The 19,790-nt window shown below is 52.9% G+C and overlaps 1 protein-coding gene across 12 annotated transcripts; it reads left to right on the top strand.

Annotated features, from left to right (window-relative positions):
• The first annotated feature begins 3,088 nt into the window (after positions 1-3,088).
• ABCD4 (ATP binding cassette subfamily D member 4) lies at positions 3,089-19,781 on the top strand. 12 transcript variants are annotated; one of them, XM_068946551.1, is made up of 19 exons: positions 3,089-3,323; positions 3,857-3,981; positions 4,155-4,282; positions 4,566-4,705; positions 7,678-7,794; positions 8,089-8,214; positions 9,300-9,350; positions 12,054-12,148; positions 13,162-13,283; positions 14,264-14,355; positions 14,536-14,625; positions 14,911-15,116; positions 15,423-15,514; positions 15,747-15,783; positions 16,967-17,016; positions 17,312-17,364; positions 17,784-17,860; positions 18,549-18,664; positions 18,828-19,781. In XM_068946551.1, the coding sequence occupies exons 1-19, from the start codon at positions 3,307-3,309 to the stop codon at positions 18,921-18,923; spliced, it is 1,830 nt and encodes a 609-aa protein (XP_068802652.1). In that variant the 5' UTR covers positions 3,089-3,306; the 3' UTR covers positions 18,924-19,781. The 12 variants fall into 12 exon arrangements, with proteins under 12 accessions (XP_068802652.1, XP_068802651.1, XP_068802660.1 ...); XM_068946550.1 differs by having other exon boundaries at positions 3,115-3,323; positions 14,908-15,116; positions 18,828-19,497; XM_068946555.1 differs by having other exon boundaries at positions 3,134-3,323; positions 4,160-4,282.
• Positions 19,782-19,790: the final 9 nt, after the last annotated feature.

Genomic DNA, 19,790 nt, shown 5'->3' with positions numbered 1-19,790 from the left:
TCTCTGCCACTCGCTCCCCCTTGATTCTCCATTCCCATCCTCTGCTTCGTGTTGGCACTGTAGTGTGAGGGACTGTGTATGAGCCAGTTCAGGTAGCTGATACAGCTGAAAACTAGTTGGTTTAGTTCATACCCTAGACGAGACAAGAGGTGAAACTCAGGACAAGAGTTGGCATTACACCCAGACAAATACCCCTTACTTATTAAGGATTAGAGAGGGGGCTAAAGCTTGCAGGTGATGCTAGACTGAAGAAGCTGCAAGCTCCAGTGAGGACGGGCACATATGAAGAGGCCCAGAGACTGGAAACAGGCAGGAGTCACAGATAATTTTGGAAAGACTGGGAAGAAGGCATTCTTACAGCAATACTTCATTACGAGCGGTTGCAGAAAACTGCCAGCAGTAAGAAAGACCTGGGGCAGGGAGACTGAGGGAAAGAAGGCTGAGATGCTAGACACTCAGCTGCAACACTGTGGTTTTGTGTTTCTTTCAGTGGTCACGGCAGCCCAAGCGGTCCCTGCTCCAGCTTGTGCCAGGAGGACCCGGAGCTGTATACTCCTCTGCCACCACTGAGAGAGAGGTTTGTCAGTCTGCTATCTCCATCCCAGCTACACACGAGAGAGGGCAGAGAGAGCGAGATGGAAAGGGGCTGCAAAATGCAGCGAAGAGGGATTGCTAGGAGGCAGGGTGCTGAGAGGCAAGCAGTGTGGAGGGATGGCTGGGTGCCAGGCAGGATCCAGACCAGGTCTAAGGAGAAAATAGAGTCTGAGGAGCCCAGGGCGAGAAGGGAGAAGGACGGGGGATGGGGTGTTTCACACCTAGCAAACAGGAGCAGATGGGGCTGGAGTTACAACACCACAAGGAATTAAACCTTCACTGCCTCAAGGAGCCTTGGATTTAGTAAACCATTCCCATCTCTCCCTTCTCGGGGTCTATTGCAGGCTGTTTAGTGAAGAGTTAGCAATGCGGACGGGGTTTCTCTTGGGTCTGTAGCTAGTTGGGGAGCTGAGATATGGCCCTGCAGTGTAAACACAGCCATACAACCCTGCAAAAGCTGTGATTCCCCAATCCTTTCCCAAGCCCTGCCCCCAGGCACACTCTGAAATGGCCATACTGTTTGCTTGGGGAGAAACGTGAGAAGTAGAGCAGAGTGCTGTAAAAGATGTAAATGTTTCGGTGCCGAGAGCAGCTCTGAGTGTCTAGGGCACAGCCCTGGTGGGGGATGGAGAGGCCCTGAGAACTCACTACTCTTTTGTTCTTGATCTTGGCTGTGTTAAGAGAGGTCCCAGGAAAAACCTTGGATTTCTGATTCACCAAAGGGAGCTCAGAGTCTGTGCTTTATCAGGTGGTGGTCATGGAGGAACAGGGACAAGACAAAGGGCAGGGAGGGACAAGGTAGGGAGAAGGGTTTGGGGTAGCCAGTTGTGGCCATCTCATCTCTCTGCCAGATCCCCTGGCTTCCTTGATGTTGGCAAGCCATTTCATCAGCAGGGGAGGGAACAGGAGGACTATCCCCCAGCTATAAGGTGCAAGAGGGAGCAAAGGAGTCACTTCAATCCCAGTAAGCACTGACATGGTGACACATACAATTGCCACTGCTGCAATATTGCACCCTGAGAGAATGTGACTGCCTATGAGCAACTGTCACCCAAGTCTGACGCAACAGCTGAGAAAAAAACGGATCCTTTTAACATAAAAATTAGTCACCACCGAGGTCAGGCTTTTATAGGGCTGATCTCTGCCCTTTGGAGCTTAACCTTTAAATATGACTGATAGCATTGGGAATTCCAGTAGTAAAAGGGCTGAGAGAAGGAAGATGAGAGCAAGGAGATGGGGACACTGCTTAGGGACAGTGCCATTTGCTAAGGAAAGACTGATGAGCCTTCTTTCATTCCAGAGTATGCGTAAACCAATTTTACATTTTGATAGTGCCTGGGCCCATGAGCGGATAGCAACAGAGCAGAGACGGAGGAGATGAGGCTGAGGGAAAGGATGGAGAAAGAAGGCTGAGAGGCGAGGAACTGGCAGGAGGATGAAGCTACTCAGCATATGAGTACAGGGGATGTGCGCTGGTCCCGTGGGGGTATGTGCAGGAGTACGTGCAAGGGCTCAGGAAGAGAAATGGTATAAACAGAACGGTAGGTGTGAGAGGTGCACGAGGAAGCTAGAGACTTGAGCTTGGAGGATCCTTAATCTTCTATGATCAGACCTGTACAGAAATTTCCTTGAGGTAAACCTTTCATAACCTAGAGCTCAAGTGACTTTCCAAACCTGGAAAAAAACTGAAAGTGAAATCACTGCAAAGAGTGGCACAGCAGTCACCACAAGTTCTGTGTCTTTTTGAACCACCCCAAAACTTTGTTGCCAGCCTTATCCTGGGCTTCTGAAACCCAAATGCTCACAGATCAGCCACTCGCCTTCCTTCCCGTATCCCCTGCGACAAGAGGGGTCCGCTGGCTGCCCACGGGGACCTGCTCTCAGCCTCTGGGACCCTCAGAGCAAAGAGGTGTCGGTGCAGCTCCTTCCTCAGGAGGACAAGCGGCAGCGCCCTTTTCCCGGCTCTGCCGCCTGCGCCAGGCAGGATATGGCACGGTGACGGAGGCGGCTGGGTGCCGAGCACGCAGCGCTGCTGAGCCGGGGACCTTTTCAGGGTGGCGCTGAAAGAAGCTGGCCCTGGCACAGACACTAAGTTCACCTGGTCCCCGAGGGGACCGACAGGGCCGCAATCCTCGCCCTGCATACCGCCTGTGAAACAGCGGAGGCACCACCGGCCGCACTGGCAGAGATCTGCCACGCAGCAAGTGAGTCAGCTGTGTAAAAATGTAAACGATAAAGAAGAGATAGCGGACGAGAGCACCTCTCCCCCCCGGCCCCCCCGGCTCACCCGCCGCCTGGGCGGCACGCTGGAGCCCAGCCCCGGCCGGCAGCGGCCTGCGCTTTACACCGCCCAGCGCCGCTTGACAGCGCCCTCGCTCCCTGCGCAGCGCAGGCCCGGGGCGGCGGCCCCCGACCCCGGCGGCAGGACGAGCCCCGGCGGCCCTCGGGCGCCGCCCGGCGCGGCGGCGGGGTCCGGCCGGGCTCGTCCCGCGGCAGCGCCGGTCGGCGGCGCCAGGGGGCGCGCTCGAGCGGCCGGCGGGGAGAGGAGGCGGGGCTTTGCGGTTAATGGCGCCCACGGAGGGCGGCGCGCGGCTCTTCTAGGCGCGCCGGCGGCACCTCTGTAGCACGGGCTCGCCCCGTCGCCACCACCGCCGGAACCACCGCCGGAACCACTACCACCGCCGCCGCAGGCCCCGGCTACAGCGGGGGCTCATGAATATTGAGGAGAGGTCATGAATATTCATGTCGTAGCGCCCGGGGGGCGGGGCCGGGCGGGGCCGGGGCTGGAGCCGGGGCAGCCGCGCTCATGGCGGGCGGCAGGGCCGCGGCGGGGGGCGGCCGGTGAGAGGGGTCGCGGCACGGCTGGGAGCGGGTCCGGGGCAGCGTCTGGGAGCCGGGGTGGAAAAGGGGGAGACGAGGGTCCCCTCGTAACGGACCAGGGGGGCTGTTCCTGCGACGGCGCCTCCAGCCCCGGAGCGCGGTGGGAGCGTTTGCGGCAGGACTGCTCGCTCCTGGGGAAGCGCTTGGCCCACCCCGAGGCCCCGTCGGTGGCTGGTCCACGGGCACCGCTGCCCGTGGCTCGGCAGGTCTCGGCCCTCCGGCTGGCCCTGCCCGGTCTGGGGAAGGGGCCCTGGGCCCGCGCTGCCCCGGGAACCTCCTGGGTGCTCCGCTGGGAGAGGTGAGGGTGGGTGGCACCTGCAGGGAGCTCGTCATGCCGCCTTCCAGCCTTGACACCTCTCTCTCTCTCTCTCTCTTGCGCCAGGCCTCGGCCCCAGCTAGACCTGTTGTTCCTGCGGCGGTTCTTGAGGATCCAGGCGATCCTGTTTCCCAGATGGCCCTCCCCGAACGTGCTGATGTTCCTGACCCTGCTCTGCGTTGCCTTGCTGGGTAAGCCCGCGAGCACTGGGGTCGGGGGGCTGTGCGTCACTCTTCTGGTGGAGCGTGCGCCCCGTGTGTGCACGCTCGTCAGGAGCGTGCTCCCGATTCCTCTGTGATCATCCCCCCTCTGCTGTGCCACCGCAGTCCTTCATTTTCTCTTGGTGTCTTCTTGTTTCCTCCAGAGCAGCTGGTTATTTACCAGGTCGGTGTGATCCCCAGCCAGTACTATGAGGTCCTAGGGAACAAGGACTTCTCCGGGTTCAAAACACTGACCGCCATTGCTCTAACTCTGATCGTAGTCAACTCCACGGTAAAACAGGCCAGAAACTCCCTTGTCTTGGGAGGGGAGGCTGGGGAGGGCCAGAGGGGACCTCCCTGGAAACAGGGAGGTGCTGTCATTGGAGGAAGGGAAGGGGAATGCTGCCAGTGGTTCCTGGCATGACCCCTTTGCTGAGGGATCTAGGTCTGCTTTTGCCCCATTCGGTAGCCGCGTATGGGATGGGTCACCTGAACAAACTTGTTTTTTCTCATTTTGGGAAGTGCATGTTCTCCTGGCTCATTCCTTCCCGTTTGTCTCCTTGCCCTTGTTCCAGCTAAAAAGCTTCGACCAGTTTATTTGCAACTGGATGTATGTGAGCTGGAGGAAATCCCTCACCGAATACCTCCACAGCTGTTACTTCCAGGGCCAGGTCTACTACAGCCTGCACGTGCTGCGCGAGGACATCGATAACCCGTAGGCTGCCTGCGGCTTCTTTCGGCCTCTTTCTTAGCTCCTCCTGAGCTGCTCCTCACCTTTTCCTGACCTCTCTGCGTCTCTGGGTAGGGGCTTGAGCCCTAGAAGCTTTTTCAGTCTAGGCACAAATACTCTTGTCTGCCCCGGATGTAGGTGGTAGGTGGTAATGCTGTACAGGGAATTCCCGCGGCTGAGGGTCATGACGGTTTAAGGGTGCATATGAGGTTTGAAGAGGTGCTCGTGTTTTTGTTGCAAGGAAAATGGAGTCCCAGCAGAATAGGGATCTCGTAATTGATACAAAATGCACTGTCTGCAAAATGAACCCTTGTCACTCTGCATATGACTTTGCAAAGGGCCTGACTGGAGTCAGAGAGTGCTGCCTCTCCCTGCCGTCACGCAGTCAGTGCACTCAGCACAGCCTCTGTTGTTCAGTTTGAACTTCAACCACCAGAGTCTCCAAGTGAACAGAGTTTTGTTTAGTTGTTTTTTTCAGTGGTTTCACTAACCTGCAGGGAAAGCTGGGAGCCACATCCAAGAAGAGCTTTGTTTTGCTCTGGACAAGGGCTGCATTTCCTCTTTCCTGTTCCCAGGGAGGAAACGTCAGTGGTGACTTGAAAACTAAGAGAAAAAGGAGGAGCATTTAGTCCCTCCTTGCTTATTCCAGCCCATGCTGAGAGCCCCTTCCTGTCCCACCACAACAGCCACCTGCGCAGCTGCAGCGAGGAGGAAGTTCTGCTTCTCACACTGGCCTTGTTACTATATGGCTGCTCATCTACCCAGGCTGCGTAGCAAGAGCTGAACACCTCCCTACCTCACAACAACATCTTGACCCCAGCCTTTTTGCCTGTTCTTGTGCACAGGGCACTGCTGTCATAATTACCAAGTTTGAAGGGTTAAAGATCCTCCCTTAGAGACAGTGTGAGAAGTAGAGACTGATATTTTTTCCCCAGAGCTAAAAAAAGTTATTGTTAAATACGTGATGAAAAACTAGAAACCAGCAGAAAAGTTCTTCCAACTTACATGGCTTTATACAGCTGTGTTGAGACCCTTGGCTCCGTCTCTCTGGAGGGCACACCTGTGGTCTAGTCCCTTTCACTGCGTTGGTGCCATCTCCCAGAGAGGTGACCAAGGCTGGGGTCACTGACAGAAATGGCTGTCTTGCAGGAACGCCTAACTGTTGCCGATACGAACCTCTGGGCTGCTGCTCCCCAATGCTCTTGGCTGCCTGTCCTTGCCATTGCATCGTGCTACGTGGTGGTTTGTTTGGCCATGCAGTGACCTGGAGCAGGATATGTCATACTTTTGTGTGTGTGTGTGTGTGTATTTGTATCATTTTTCAGCCAGATCTGTTCACTGGCTCCTTAGGCTTTCCCAGATATGGCCAGGCTAAGAACAAGCAGCAGGGAGCAGGGGAAACAACAGCTGAGGAGAGGGTTCAGCTTGGCTCAAGCACCCCTTCTGCCACGCAGGAGATATAGCCTCAGTGATGCTGATGCATTTTCCAGCAGCCATCGGAGTTACTTCCAGGCTCATTAAGTGGTGATAGTATTTTGCAGTAGGACAGAGTTGCAAGGACAGAGCTAAAAAGCTATGCCTGTCACCAAGACATATCCAGTGTGTCCCAGGCAGTGCAACCCATTAGCCAAGGCTAGAAGCTTCTGCGCACACATCTTTTCCTTGTGGTAGGGGCCCCTCACCATGTGATGATACTGGTCAGGTTTATTTTTAACCAGGGAATGTGTTCAGATTATGCAGTTCAGTGTATGAGATAACTGGGTCTATCTGCTTTGCAGCAACAGAGCCAACTCTTCCGACCTTAGAGCAGACCAAATGTTGGGATAGTTGCAGAGTATTTTTCATTACCCCTTGCTTCTGCTCAAACATCCAGCCTTATTGTTTAGTGTTATTTTTTGCTGCATCTGCCAAAATTCTCCTTATCTGAGGATTCCTTGATGAGAATTTTTTTCCCTGCACCAGGCAGTTAGAGCATGAACTAAGAGCAGTGAAGTGACTTCCTGTTATGTAGTGCAAACCAAACTGGGTGTTAGAAGCACTGTGTCATCCTTGTTTCCCTTCCAGAGGAAAAGAGGAGTGGATTTTGAGTGACATCCAAACACTTGTGGCTCCTAACAGGGCATCTGAGTTGATGTTTATATGTTATCATTGCATATTGCTTAATAGTTCATAGAAAGCAATATCCCTGCTGTGAATCTATGGTCTGGGTTAATTTATAACTTGATGGGAACAGTTACAAATAGTCCAATAAAAGGAAAAATGATGGCTATAAGGTCAGTGGGATGGGCGATGCCTCCAAAAGGAGGCAGCTTTCCTCCTTGTTGGACTCTCCATCATCCACAGTTGAGACCTTTCTGCCTGTGCTTAGAGCATCAGAGGCGCAAGCTCTTATCCGTGTGTTCTGGACAGATCAGGCACAGAGGGACTAAATACTTGCTGGCAGGGTGGCTTTGATGGAGGAGTTTGCAAATATCCAACAGCTGGCTAAGGACTGGCTGGCACTCTAACCAGCCCCACTAGCTCTGCTACCTGGGATGCAGCACCAGCACTGAAGGTGTGGAGGAGGCAGTGGTTTTGATCGTACGGGGTGGGTTCAGGAGAGGAGTGAAAAAACAAGGATGTAGAGACCTTTAGCACATAGCAGGACAGGATTGTTTGAGTGTGGAACAAGGGATTAATACAAGGAGCAGGGCAAAGGTAACAGAAGGAACCATTCTGCTTGAGTGTCAGAGAGGCCCCGGGGTGAGTCCTGCTGTGCCATGGTAATTGCTCCCAGTGGGGGCCATGGCAGTCACAGCTCCAGCTCCCTCCCATGCGGGCTTGTTCACGTTCATTTTATTCTAACTGCAGGCTGCAAACAGCTTGGCTTGTGCCCTGTTGGGGAGTTACTGCGTCCTGCACTGACAGTTTCTCACTCCTGAGCTCTAACGGTGTCAATGCCTCTTTTTGTTGAGCAGAGACCAGCGCATCAGCCAGGATGTGGAGAGGTTCTGCAGGCAGCTCAGCTCCATGGCCAGCAAGCTCATCATCTCACCCTTCACACTGGCCTACTACACATACCAGTGCTTCCACAGGTAAGGACCCATTCTGGCTCTGCTTTCGTGCCTCTGTCCTGGGCTCTGTTTTGAAGCCTGGCACCCACACTGTAATTCCCCAGATGAGTGCTTGTGCATGTGGGTGAGGTGTCTCTGACTGCACCCCACTAGGCCTCTTGCCCCAGGGATGCTGGGGTGTGTGGTGTTGACTCCATAGCTCCTGCGAAAGGGAAGAGAGGCAGCAGCTGAGGGCTCTGGCTGCCCAAGCCCAGGGGTGCTGGGGTGTCCTTTTGCTTGGGTTGTTAGCTGACCTCTCTTTCTCCTCTCCTGCAGCACAGGCTGGCTAGGCCCAGTGAGCATCTTTGGGTATTTTGTCATTGGGACGGTTGTTAACAAAGTGCTGATGAGCCCAATAGTGTCAAAACTCGTGCAGCAGGAAAAGCTGGAGGGGGATTTCAGGTGAGTCACGGCAGAGCAGCATTCTCGCTGCCTCTTCTGGTAACTCCTGTGAGAGCTCCATTTTCCTCCCTGTTCAGTGCTATGTATGTGTCTACTTCTCTTCTCCATGGCTTTCCTGGTCCTCACGCTCACGTCAGTTGCCTGCCAGCTCAGAGAGACCTGCCTACTTGACGCTACCCCACAGTCAGTGTCCTGAGCCCCAGCCACCCCTTTCACTGCCCTGTGTTGTGTTAGGCAGTGCCCTTGGTTCAGTCTCCTGGTCTCCACTGCTGCTCCTTGACTGATCGCTCCTGCTGCTGTTGCATTTGCTGATGCATTGGATGTGCTAGAGAAAACTGCGCATGGAGCATCTTTGGGTGTAGCTGCAAATTCACTGACAGAATCACTGACAAGAAACCAGACGGGTTTCTGGTTTGTTACTTCATGAATGTGAATACCTAAAATGGCACATTCTCTCCATATGCTCCTCCAACTCATCTCTTCGCCGTTCCCTGCAGGGTCGGATGGGTGTATGGTAGGGGCTACCCAGCTTTCCCTGGAGATCAGGGCATCCCAGGATAACAGCAGAAGGGGGTGTGGCACAAGGAGGCAGACTGAGCTTCCCAAAGGGAAGGGATGTCCAAGGGCTGAGAAGACTTGCACAAAGAGCAGGTTGCTGAATGAGGTGTGCCACTGAGCTAGCCCAGAATGATATCATGGTGTGCTAAGCCTTGTTCAGCGTCTTTTGAGCCTGTTAAACATTTCTGTCAATAGATATGTCAGATCATTGCTCTCACTGATGCAAGATGAGTGTCCTTTACACAGAATCACAGAATCGTTTAGGTTGGAAGGGACCTCTGGAGATCATCTAGTCCAACCTCCCTGCTCGAGGAGGGTCCTCTAGAGCATATTGCCCAGGATCACATCCAGACGGGTTTTGAATATCTCCAGGGAAGGAGACTCCGCTACCTCTCTGGGCAACCTGTTCCAATGCTCTGTCACCCTCACAGTGAAGAAGTTTTTTCTCTCTTTTAGCAAGAGCGTTGGCTACATAATTCACTGGGCAGTTGTGTGTGATCCTTAATAGTGTTTTTTGGGTTGTCCAGGTTCAAGCACATGCAGATTCGTGTCAATGCAGAGCCAGCTGCTTTCTACAGGTAAGTGGTAGGCATGTTCGTTTCTTTATGTGCTCTTGGGCATCCTGCCATCTTGGAGCATCCTCACTGTAGTCATGTATTCCAGGGGAGTGAGAGTCCTTTTGCTGCTGCCTGAGCTTTCCTGTCCCCTCCATGCTGCTCCAGCTGCAGGGCCTCTGCTGGGTCATACAGCCTCCTTTCCCTGTCACTGTGTTCCGTTTGCGTTCTGTGCATTGTCTGCAGGAATAACTTCACAATAGCTGGGTCCTTTTCTCTCTCTCCCTTCCAACCGTTTCCAGAGCTTGACACAGATTTGATTATGGCTTAGAGACTGTTTCTGATGTTTTTGCCCTGGGCTTTACCTGGAAGATTGATCCAAGGTCTCATTGCATCCTGTCAGGATGTTCCCCTGGGAACTTTCTGCAAGTTGCTTCTGGCCCCATCCTGCTGCTGCTAGCCTGCATGTCCTCTGTGGGCACGCCACGCCGCTGCCTTGGCTCCTCATCGCTGCTTGCTTTTCTTGCTCTGTCTTTGCCCTGACCCTCCCAACGTTTTATTGGTATTCTCTGAATTCACTCTGTGCTATTTACATCTGGCTGTTACTGAGGTTTCCAGAGCTGAACGTGCTGTGCGGAGCCCAGCAGCACTTAGCTGTTTAGCAGCACCCTGAAGTCTGAGTTGTGGCTTGGAACCTTTATGCTATTGCACGGAAAAGGCTAGAATCCAGCAAAAGGGCCATAGTTTTACTGTGACTTTTGTTGGGGTGCCTGGTAGGTCAAAGTCTTTGTTCCTCTCTCCTCAAGCATCTGCAGTTGGCACGTACGTTGTGGAATCATGCTTCTTCCAGGAATTTAAGAAAGCACTGGCTGCCATCTCTCTGGCTTTTCCTGGCTGTGATCTGTATTTGGCTCATTAATGTTGTCATAATTGAGCACTTCAGGTGTTGAGGGCTTGTCCCCAAGGTAGCTTGATTCAAAAATCTCTGATTTTATAGAGACTTAAACTGGCAAGCAGGAACCTCCGTAACTGAAATCCTTTTGCATTGGCAAGTCCTAGTTCGTTCCTTGTGGGCTGGTTGGTTCTTATTGGTTGGTGCTGATTTTTGTGAATCAAGAGGATACTCTAAGTACATGCACTTATTTAAGCTGTAGTATTTTTTCCTCACATTTTTGAAGCTTCTTATTCTATTATTAAGTAGGAAACAGAAATGAATTATTATACTGGAAAATGGAGTTTCTTGCTTTAGTTTTATACAGCTCAGTAGTAGAAAAGCTTCATTTAGTTGGAAATCAAAATTTAATTAAAATGCACAAATCCATGCTTTCTTTTGTATGTGTCTTAATTACAAATACAGGAATCTTTTATGAGGGTTATTCCTAGAATTCTGCGAAAGGAGGAGCACTTGGTTGTGTCTGGTTTGGAGTGCCTGCCTTCTCTAGCTTGTAGAAGTTGCTAAAGCTTGTCCTCTTGTACTTGTTTAACTGTAGATTGTTTCGGTAAAGGAAGAAACAAAACCTGAGCATTGTCACCTTTTTATTTCCTTTGGTTTCTTAACTTGTCGCAAACTTGCTTTAGAAGTGAACTGACTGTGAGGAAAAGGTGACAGCAATAAACAATCTCTCTGCATCTGCAAAAGAAATAGCAGCTGCCTAATATTGGTTTTGCACCAGCTGAAACCTCTGATCCCCAGTGCCTTGCCTGTAACTCCTCCTGTTTGAGGCTTTGTCCTTCTTTGAATGTTCAGCAGCAAAGATTAGCGCTCAGTACTTAACTGAGATGGATATCACAAGCTGAAGGTTAATAACAGATGCCGAACTGAATTCTCAGTGCATTTCTTTTTCAGAAAGAGAATGTATTTATCTAAGAATTGAGAATCTTTAAAAATCTTATTTTTTTGTATGAATCCTGTTTTTTTTAATCTCCTCAGGCCCTAGTGCCTAGTTCCCATTTGCATTAATTGCAGTTATGCAGGAGTATGCATGAGTGCTAGGCACAGATGTATGGCAGGGTGGTACTGGCAATAGTGGTAATGGGGATTGCACTGAGCTCTGTCTATGTTTTGCCACCTGAGGGCAGCCCAGCCCTTGTGAATGAGCAGGAGGAGCTGCCCTGCTTGGCTGAGGAGGTGGCTGGGAGCTGGAATCCCGCTCCTTGCCGTGTGCTTAGCGCGAGGGGGGGGGGCAGGGCTGCTGGCACTGCAGGCAGAGAGGCCATGGGAACATCACCTCCAGCACAGGCGGTGGGGGCACCCACCGATCTCTGTGGGGGAGCTCCTGGCAAAGTAGGGCTTTGGGGCTGGGATCACCCAGGCCGGTGGCTGTGCCCCTTCCGGGCTTGAGCTGTGAGAAGGGCAGAGGTCGTGGATGTCCAATCCTGCTCCCCTGGGCTGGGGAAGGGAAACAGGAGACCTCTGGCTCCTGGCCACACAGGCAGTGTTGGCCTGCCTTCACCTCCCAGCTCCCCTCTGCTTTCTCCCTCCTTTCTCCTTTTCCCAGCTGTGTGGCTGTGCTCCGCCCCTCTTCCTACCAGCCTCTGCTGAGAAAGTGTGTGCAGCCTTGGCTGTGCTCTGCTCAAGGGCTGGGTGTTCAGTTCTTGCTCAAAAAGAGCTGTTGCTTGGAAACTATGGTGCAGGCCCTTGCCAGGTCTCAGTCCTAGAGATCCATGCTTTTACCCCATTGCGGTGGCCTCAGGAAGTCTGTGACATGTTGCAATCTTACTTTACAGGGCTGGGCGAGTGGAGCACATGCGCACAGATCGCAGGCTGCAGAGCCTGCTGCAGACCCAGAAGGAGCTGATAGGGAAGGAGCTCTGGCTGTACAGTGAGTGGGGAGTTTTGAGGGTGAACTGGGACGTGTGGTAGCTCCATCGTGGTGGTCCACAGGCTTGGGAACCTGATGCTAGAGGAGCAGTGCTGGGTCATCCTTTCCCACCTCCTTTCCTCGAGGCTTCCTGGTGCAAGAAAGCCCTGAGAGTGAATAGAAGGTGCTGCCGCACTCTTAAATGGGAATCCTGTTGTAAAAACAGTCCGGTAGAGAGCAAAGCTGTGGAGGAACCAGCTAAGCTGAGGAAACCAAGCTCAGAAAGAGGAATATGCAGGAATCTGCACCCCTTTGTGGGGCAGGCATTCAGTGGTCATGAAGAGAGGAAAGTGCTTGGGCTCTAGGGAGAGAGAGGATTCAGTATGTGTGTGGCTGGGAGCACTACAGAGATGTCCTGTAGAGCCTCTTCCTTGAGTGTAGCTGTCACCAGAAAATCTCCTTTCTCCTATGGTCACTGGGTCCAGGTTTGTGGGTTAAATAACTGGTGTTAAGACAACTCTTCCTTATCTCATCATCATGGTGAGCTTCTGAGCACTGTAAGAGGGGAAGAGCCCTGCATGCAGGTACCTCTATGGGAGTTTGGGGTTTTAAGTCTTTCTGCCTCTCCTGTGCTCCAAGGCAGGCTTTGTGACCAAGCGTCCTGCCCCAGATCTTCCTTTGTGCCTCCCTGCTCAGTGGATGACTTTATCCCTGTTTCTTGGAGTCACCTGGGCCCTAAAGAGTAGAAACAAGTAGGCAAAGTGGCTCTTGCCCTTCATGGTTCCCAAGCTGTGTGTCTGGGTCATGTTTCCCCACTCTGGTGCCTTCCCCAGGGAGCTCTTTGCTTGGCAAGTAGGTTTGCACCCCAGTGCTTGTGCTCTCCTGTGAGATGAATTCCACATGGGAGCATTTTGAAGGGCAGAGGCAGGACATGGGTATCCCTGTGACTGGACTCATGAGCTACACTTGAGCCTGGATGTGACAGAGGTTCCCCCCTCCATCTCACTGTCTCCTCTCAATATGCTTCTGCCCAGTTGGCATCAATACCTTCGACTACCTGGGCAGCATCCTGAGTTACGTGGTCATTGCCATTCCCATCTTTTCTGGGGTATACGGTGACCTCAGTCCAACAGAACTCAGCGCCCTGGTCAGCAAGGTGAGTTAAGGATGATCTCCCAGACTGGGCCAGGGGAGAAGTGTGCTCTGTGGGTTGTGGTGGGTTGTATTTATTATCTGCACAGGTTACCCCAATGCCAGACGTGAGGCATCCCTGAGCTCATGTCTGTATGTTCATGCAGCTGGACTCCATCATGGAGGGTGAGCAGGTGCTGAGGATGGAGGTTTCGTGTTGGGCTGCTGGCAGTGGGGCTGGCTGACTTGCACTGAGTGACCTCCGGATAGGCTGTCCTTGCCCATGGTGGTATGGAAATGGGAGCTTGGAGCCAGCTAGTGTATGATTAACCTGGGGGTGAGAGGTGTCAAGGACTCATCTGCATAAATGTTTCAGACCCCTGCTGTGCAAAAATGGAAAGTCAAAAAGCTCTGGCTTTCAGTGGTGTCTGTGGGGGACTGGACCTACACTGTGCTGCAGATCTGGGTTCCCTGTTGCTGCTGCCCACAGGGAGCTCGACAGCCTACAAGGCTGCCAGACTGCTGGACAGGAGCCTTCACAGCCTGACTTGTTTCCAGCTATTCAAAACTACAGTGGAGAACAGAGAGCTAAAAATAGCTCAGCGAGCATTGCAGGCTGAGACACCCTGCTCTGAGCCATGTACAGCCCCAGCACATAGCTGGTGGGATGGATCTGCATGATGCCAGGAAAGAGCACGCTAGGCCCAGCACTGGCCAAGACTAGTCCCAGGGGGCAGGACATGCAGGCACTCTGGAAACAGCATCCCTTGGTGGGTGGGAGATGGGTCCCTCTCGCCAGAACTACTGTGCTGGGCAGGGAGGCCCTGCTCAGTCTTCTGAATACAGCCATCTATTTGCTCCCACTGCCATGGGCGACTTCTCCATCCCTCCTTCCTCCCGCTGGGACTGCTGAGCTGGCCGGATGTCTGGCCTCCTCGCAGCTGGGGAGGAAGGGGCAGCGTCCCAGCTCAGCTCTGACTCTTGCTCTGGTATGTGATTCCACAGAATGCCTTTGTTTCCATATACCTCATCAGCTGCTTCAGCCAGCTCATAGATCTCTCTACCACCGTGAGTGATGTAGCTGGCTACACACACAGGTGAGCTTGTCTGCAGGCAGCTATGTGCAGGAGAAGGGAGTGTGGGATACGACTCATTTAGCTCTGTGCTAAATACTTAAACACAGTTGCGTCTAAGTGAGCGTTGACAATAGTGAGTGCTGTGAGGAGGGAGGGCTGCTGGAGTTGTCCTGGGCACTCATGCAGCTTCTTTCTATCCAGGATTGGAGAGCTGCAGGAAACCCTGCTGAGCCTTGGCAGGAAAAAAAATGCTAACTACTCAGAAGTCAAAGCCAGCTGGGACTTGGACAGGTGAGTCTCCTCTCAGCAACGTGCTGGCTTGCAGCTGCATGCCAGAGTGTGGGACCATTGCTGGATGGAGGTGGCCTGTGGTGTCACAGCCCGTTGCATGTGGTTAGCTGGAGCAGGCAGCGTTGTGCTCGATGTGACCTGTCATTCCTGGGTGCGTGGGACAGGGCTACTGTCACAGAGACACAGGATGTCTAAGGTGCAGGGAAGGTGTCTGATCTTTGCCAGCCTCAGCGTGATCACTTACCCCCAGATCTCTCCTCCTCTGTCTTGGTGGTGGCCTAGCAGCTATTCTGGGGAGGACCCAGTGCCGGGGGACACAGCTTTCCTTCTGGAGCAAGTGACGCTCTTGGTGCCATCTTCTGGTAAGCTGCTCATCAAGGACCTGAGCCTCAGGATCTCACAAGGGAACAGCGTGATGATTGTGGGGAACACTGGCACTGGGAAGACGTCTCTCCTGAGGATCCTCGGGGGACTCTGGGAGAGCACGCAGGGTAAGGGCTACCACTCTCCATGACCCCCCTCTTGCTTGGCCAGGGCTGCTCTTACTGAGTTTAGAAGGTGGCAGTATGGGGTTGTAAGGCCAGCGCCACTTGTAATAGTAAGTGTGACACTGGTGCACTTGAGCCACCACTTCTCTGTATTGCTTTCTCTGGCTTTCTTTGCTTTGCTGTGTTACAGATCTGCCTTTTCTGACATTTGTTGGCTAATTCGCAAGACTCTCTATCATAGGACTGTGCAGGGGGTGGTGGGGAGCTGCTGGCTGGTGCTGCAGGCTTGGCATGTGTGTCTCTGTGCAGGGAATGTTGAGATGCTGACGTGTTTTGGCCCCCACGGAGTCGTGTTCCTGCCGCAGAGACCGTTCTTCACCGATGGAAGTCTACGTGAGCAGGTGAGCCGGGGGCCAGCTCCATGGGCTGGCTGGCTAGCTGAGCTCAACGGGGCTTCTCAGGGGCCAGGTCAGACCCTTTGAACCTCTGTGCTGTAGAGAGACTGGCAAGAGGGGGGACGTGTGTGGGTGGCTGCTTCTTCCCTCATGCTGAGTTTGGGCCACCACTGTTGCGTCTGTGGTGTACTCTGTGTCCAGCTCCCTCTGACATGGCTCTTTTTGCTCTCTTGATCAGGTGATCTATCCTCTGAAGGAGATCTATCCAGTTTCAGGTGTGTGGAAATTCATCAAAGCAACTAACCAACCATGTGGTCTCAGCTCTCGCTGTCCTGTGCCCAACCCCCATCAAGAGTGCTAATCCATTTCACTTTTGTTGCTTTCAGCTTTTCCCTGGAAAATTCAGCTTTCTGTAGCTTAAGATCCAGCTCTGTGTTCCCTCACTTTCAAGGTGAATATATCATCTTGATAGTATGAGGTTGAGGTGGTTATAGCACAGCATGCAGAGCACAGTGTGGTATATGTTGAGGCACCCTGCTGCTTTCTGAACTTGCTCTTGGGTTACATCTGATCTGTCTGGTACAATCTGCCTTTGGGCAAGCCATGCTTGCCTTTATTTCATTTTCTATTCACCTTCATCTTTAATTGCTCCTTTTCTTCACATGGTGTCCTGGGGCATTGCATACTATCATGTTTAGACTAAGTGGATCCTTTCTCTCCCCTGCCTTCCTCCCAAGCCAGAGATTGTACATCTGATCAGAAGCTGCTGCAGCCTGCAGTTACCCAGGTTTAAGTTTCTCTCTGAGTGATACGTGCTGCTTTCAGACATTTGGCGGCAGCTGCAGCCTCAAAGAGAATGAACTGTAGCCATCAGATATTCTTGTGGATCTTTAGTAGCTTCAGAGGGGCCTATGGCAGATACATAGCCCTTCTGCTCAGCTTCGACCACTGGTGACTGCACTAACTCAGGTGTCTGTTCTGCTCCCCAGCTGGTTCACCCTAGCCCTTAGATTTTTCCTGTGCTATGTGGGATCCTTCTGCTGGCTGTTCCCCGTGCTTTGATCCTGTGACTCCACCACCTGCAGTGTCCGGAGCAGCCAGGCATAAGACAATGGCCGATAGGCAGGGCCTTGGCAATTGGAGTCTGGATCCCTGTGTTGCTGTGCCCATCTGCGGCCACAGACTGAACCAAGTCTCAGATGCATCTGTGGAGCGTAGCCTCCTGTCATCCTACTCACAGACATGGTTAACATATTTAAAGAAGGCCGGTCTCTGGGAGCTGTCTGTGGGTCAAAGCTCAGGACCTGATATATTAACTGGTTGAGACATCAGACCTCAGGAGACCCATTCACCAAACCCTCCAGGGAAACCAGGGAAGCTCCTGCCCCTTGCTGTGACTCTTCCTTGCTCCTATGGCCTCAGCACATGTTGCTTCTGCTGAGGCACTTTCTCCCCTAGGGTCTGCAGATGATGAGAGAATTGTGCGGTTCCTGGAGCTGGCAGGGCTGGTAAGTCCCTAGTAGAGTTGCTCTGCTCTGGCCTAATGCTGCCAAGGTGGGGGAAGAAGGGATGAGGTATTTAATCAGGACAGCGTGACCATGTGCTGGACAGGTGTGGGGGAATTGTTTGCAGCTGGGACAGGACTGTCCATGGGAACAGCAGGGGAGGGGGGATATCAGAGCGACTTCAGATCAAGTGGGAAAAGGCAGAGTAGCAGGGAGGAGGTGGTTATGCTCAGCGCTGTCTGCTCTGGGCTGCCATGGCTGGGGCTACATTCACAAGTCTCTGCTCTGCTCTCTGCAGTCTGATTTGCTGGCACGAGCTGGGGGACTGGACCAGCAGGTGGATTGGAACTGGTAAGGGAGCTCACCATCTGTGTGAATTTGGATGATCCCTCTGCTTGGGAACGTTTCTGAGCAGATGCCCATTGCTACTGGACTTGTGACTGTCTTCTGTGTCCAGATGTGCCTTGCAGGTGATGGGCCCGATGCAGGGACAAAGGCTTCTTGCCCCAAGCCTCAGTGCCAACGTCACCAGCCACATTGCTCTCAAGGCAACCGACTGTGCTCAGGGGTGCACGCCCAGTCACATGCTGCATTTGAGAGCCCAGCCTCGAGGGGAACTGCCCTGAGAGTGTGCGTGCATGTGGAGGGAGGAGCAGGGGGGACACACAGGGACAGCTGCTTGCTGTAGTCTCTGATATCAGTAACCATAAGCTCTTCAGCAAATGAGCTGTCTTCATGGAGGGAGATTCTGAGTGTTGACCCTGCTGTAGGTATGATGTCCTGTCCCCAGGAGAGATGCAGAGGCTGTCATTTGCACGGCTCTTCTACCTCCAGCCCAGATATGCAGGTGAGCGAGTGACCGCAAGCTGGACAGACTAGCAAGGCCTTTGGTGTAAAAGGAAACAGGAACAAAGACACCTCATGAATTCCCTTCTCCTTTGCCAGGAACATGCTTGGTCTTAGTCATGATTTTAGGTAGAGTAGCACACAGAGGATTTAGAGGTGAAAACATTTCATTATGTGTGTGGAAGGAGGTAAAACAGATTAAATTTATCTGCTCAGGATCTGTGGTATTTCCCTTAACTGACAGGAAGCTGCCACAAGCTGTCCTGGCTCCTGCATGTAGGGTCCCAGCCAGAGGGGTGAACAGGTTGCAGTTCAGCCAGGGACTCTGGCCCACAGCCCTTCTCTCACAGGACTCAAGGGGGGGTCGCATCTTGACTTTCACAAACATGGAGATGAGGCAGTGGCTGGCAACCGTTGAGGGAGATGCATGAGGTGAACTGCACTGTGTGGTGGGTGGGTTTGAGGGCTTGTGGAGAAGGCCATCTTTCCCACCTGGCTAACAGCAGTGTGTTAGTGTGTCAGGTAAACAGGACCTTAGGCTTCTCCTTATTTGCCTTCTACAGTTGCTGTTGGTGAGCTCTGGTTAGTAAGTGCAGTGCTGTCAGCCACTGCTGCTCCTTTGCCAGGGGTGGGAAAGAGATTACAGACTGGGGGGGTGGGCTTTGTGGAGTTTACAGCTTTTCTCATAGTGCTAGATGAAGCCACCAGTGCCCTGACAGAAGAGGTGGAGCACGAATTGTACCGTGTGTGCCTTCAGCTGGGCATGACGTTGGTCAGCGTGGGACACAGAGCCAGCCTGGAAAAGGTGAGATGGGGGGGCAGCACAAGCCTCCCTGCTGGTGGTGAGACAGGGCAAGCAGCAAGGGTCCCTGATGAGCAGAGAGGCATGAGCAAGGCTGGAGAATGTCAGTATGGGAGGACACACCCTTACAGAGACATCGCTCAGTCACTGTGTTTCTGAATTGCAGTTCCACAGCTGGATTTTGAAACTTCATGGGGAGGGAAGATGGGAGCTCACACGATGCGAGAAGATGAAGCGTCTCCCAGCTGGGGAAGGATGCTGAAAAGCATGCCCTACTCTGACCAGCTGCAGAACCCACCCACCCTTGCGAGAGCTCCGAGTAGCAGACGTGGAGCTGCAGAGCCAACAGCTATCAACAGGGAATCAGTTCGGTGCAAGACCATTTCTGGATTTTGCTGCTGGGATCCAGGGCCAAGTCTGAGCTCATTGTGGGGTTCTGCCAGGAGCAGACAAGTCTACCCAACCCTTCTCCCTGCCTGCTGTTCCCTCCTCTCTGCTTCTCAAGGGGAAAGAGGCTGAGTGCTAGGCTGCAGAAAGAGAAGACACCACCTCTTGGAGCTGGTAGAAGCAGTGGGCCACCTCCACTTGTCCAGAAGGCAGTGTTGCATGGCTGGATGCAGGCTGCTGCTCTCACCTCAGTGACCTCGGCCTCTTTGATATGCAGCTCTGCAGAACAGACTTCAGTACCTGTGGCAGCAGCCGTGGTCAAAGACTTGTCCTAAGGGGAGGAGAATGCTGGCAGAGAGAAGGGCATATCTCTGCTTTCCTTATTACACAAGGTTACTGGTCAAAGGAACATTTTTGTATTAAAATCTGGGGCCTGTTGGCCAAAGATTTATGGAGAAGAGTCAGTATTTGTCAACCAGGCTGCTGTATCTGTCCTTCTGCTGTTTGGAGGAAATGCTTTCATGTTGGCAGTGGTCTCGAAGTAGACTATTGCTGAAGAGCAGAGCAAGGGTAGGAGTAATATACCTATCCAGGGCTGGCCACAGCATCCTGCCCTGTTCCTCACTCCACAGCTACTGCAAGGCACAGTGAGCATCAAGGAGGGCTTTTGGCCCTCTGCTTTTGGGGAAGGAAACATCTGTACATGTTGCAATAAAATATCTCCCATCTCGCACATGCGTGC

This window comes from Struthio camelus, chromosome 5 (genome assembly GCF_040807025.1).
Source record: "Struthio camelus isolate bStrCam1 chromosome 5, bStrCam1.hap1, whole genome shotgun sequence".
NCBI classification, from domain to species: domain Eukaryota; kingdom Metazoa; phylum Chordata; class Aves; order Struthioniformes; family Struthionidae; genus Struthio; species Struthio camelus.
This window is presented reverse-complemented; position numbering and strand designations above follow the sequence as displayed.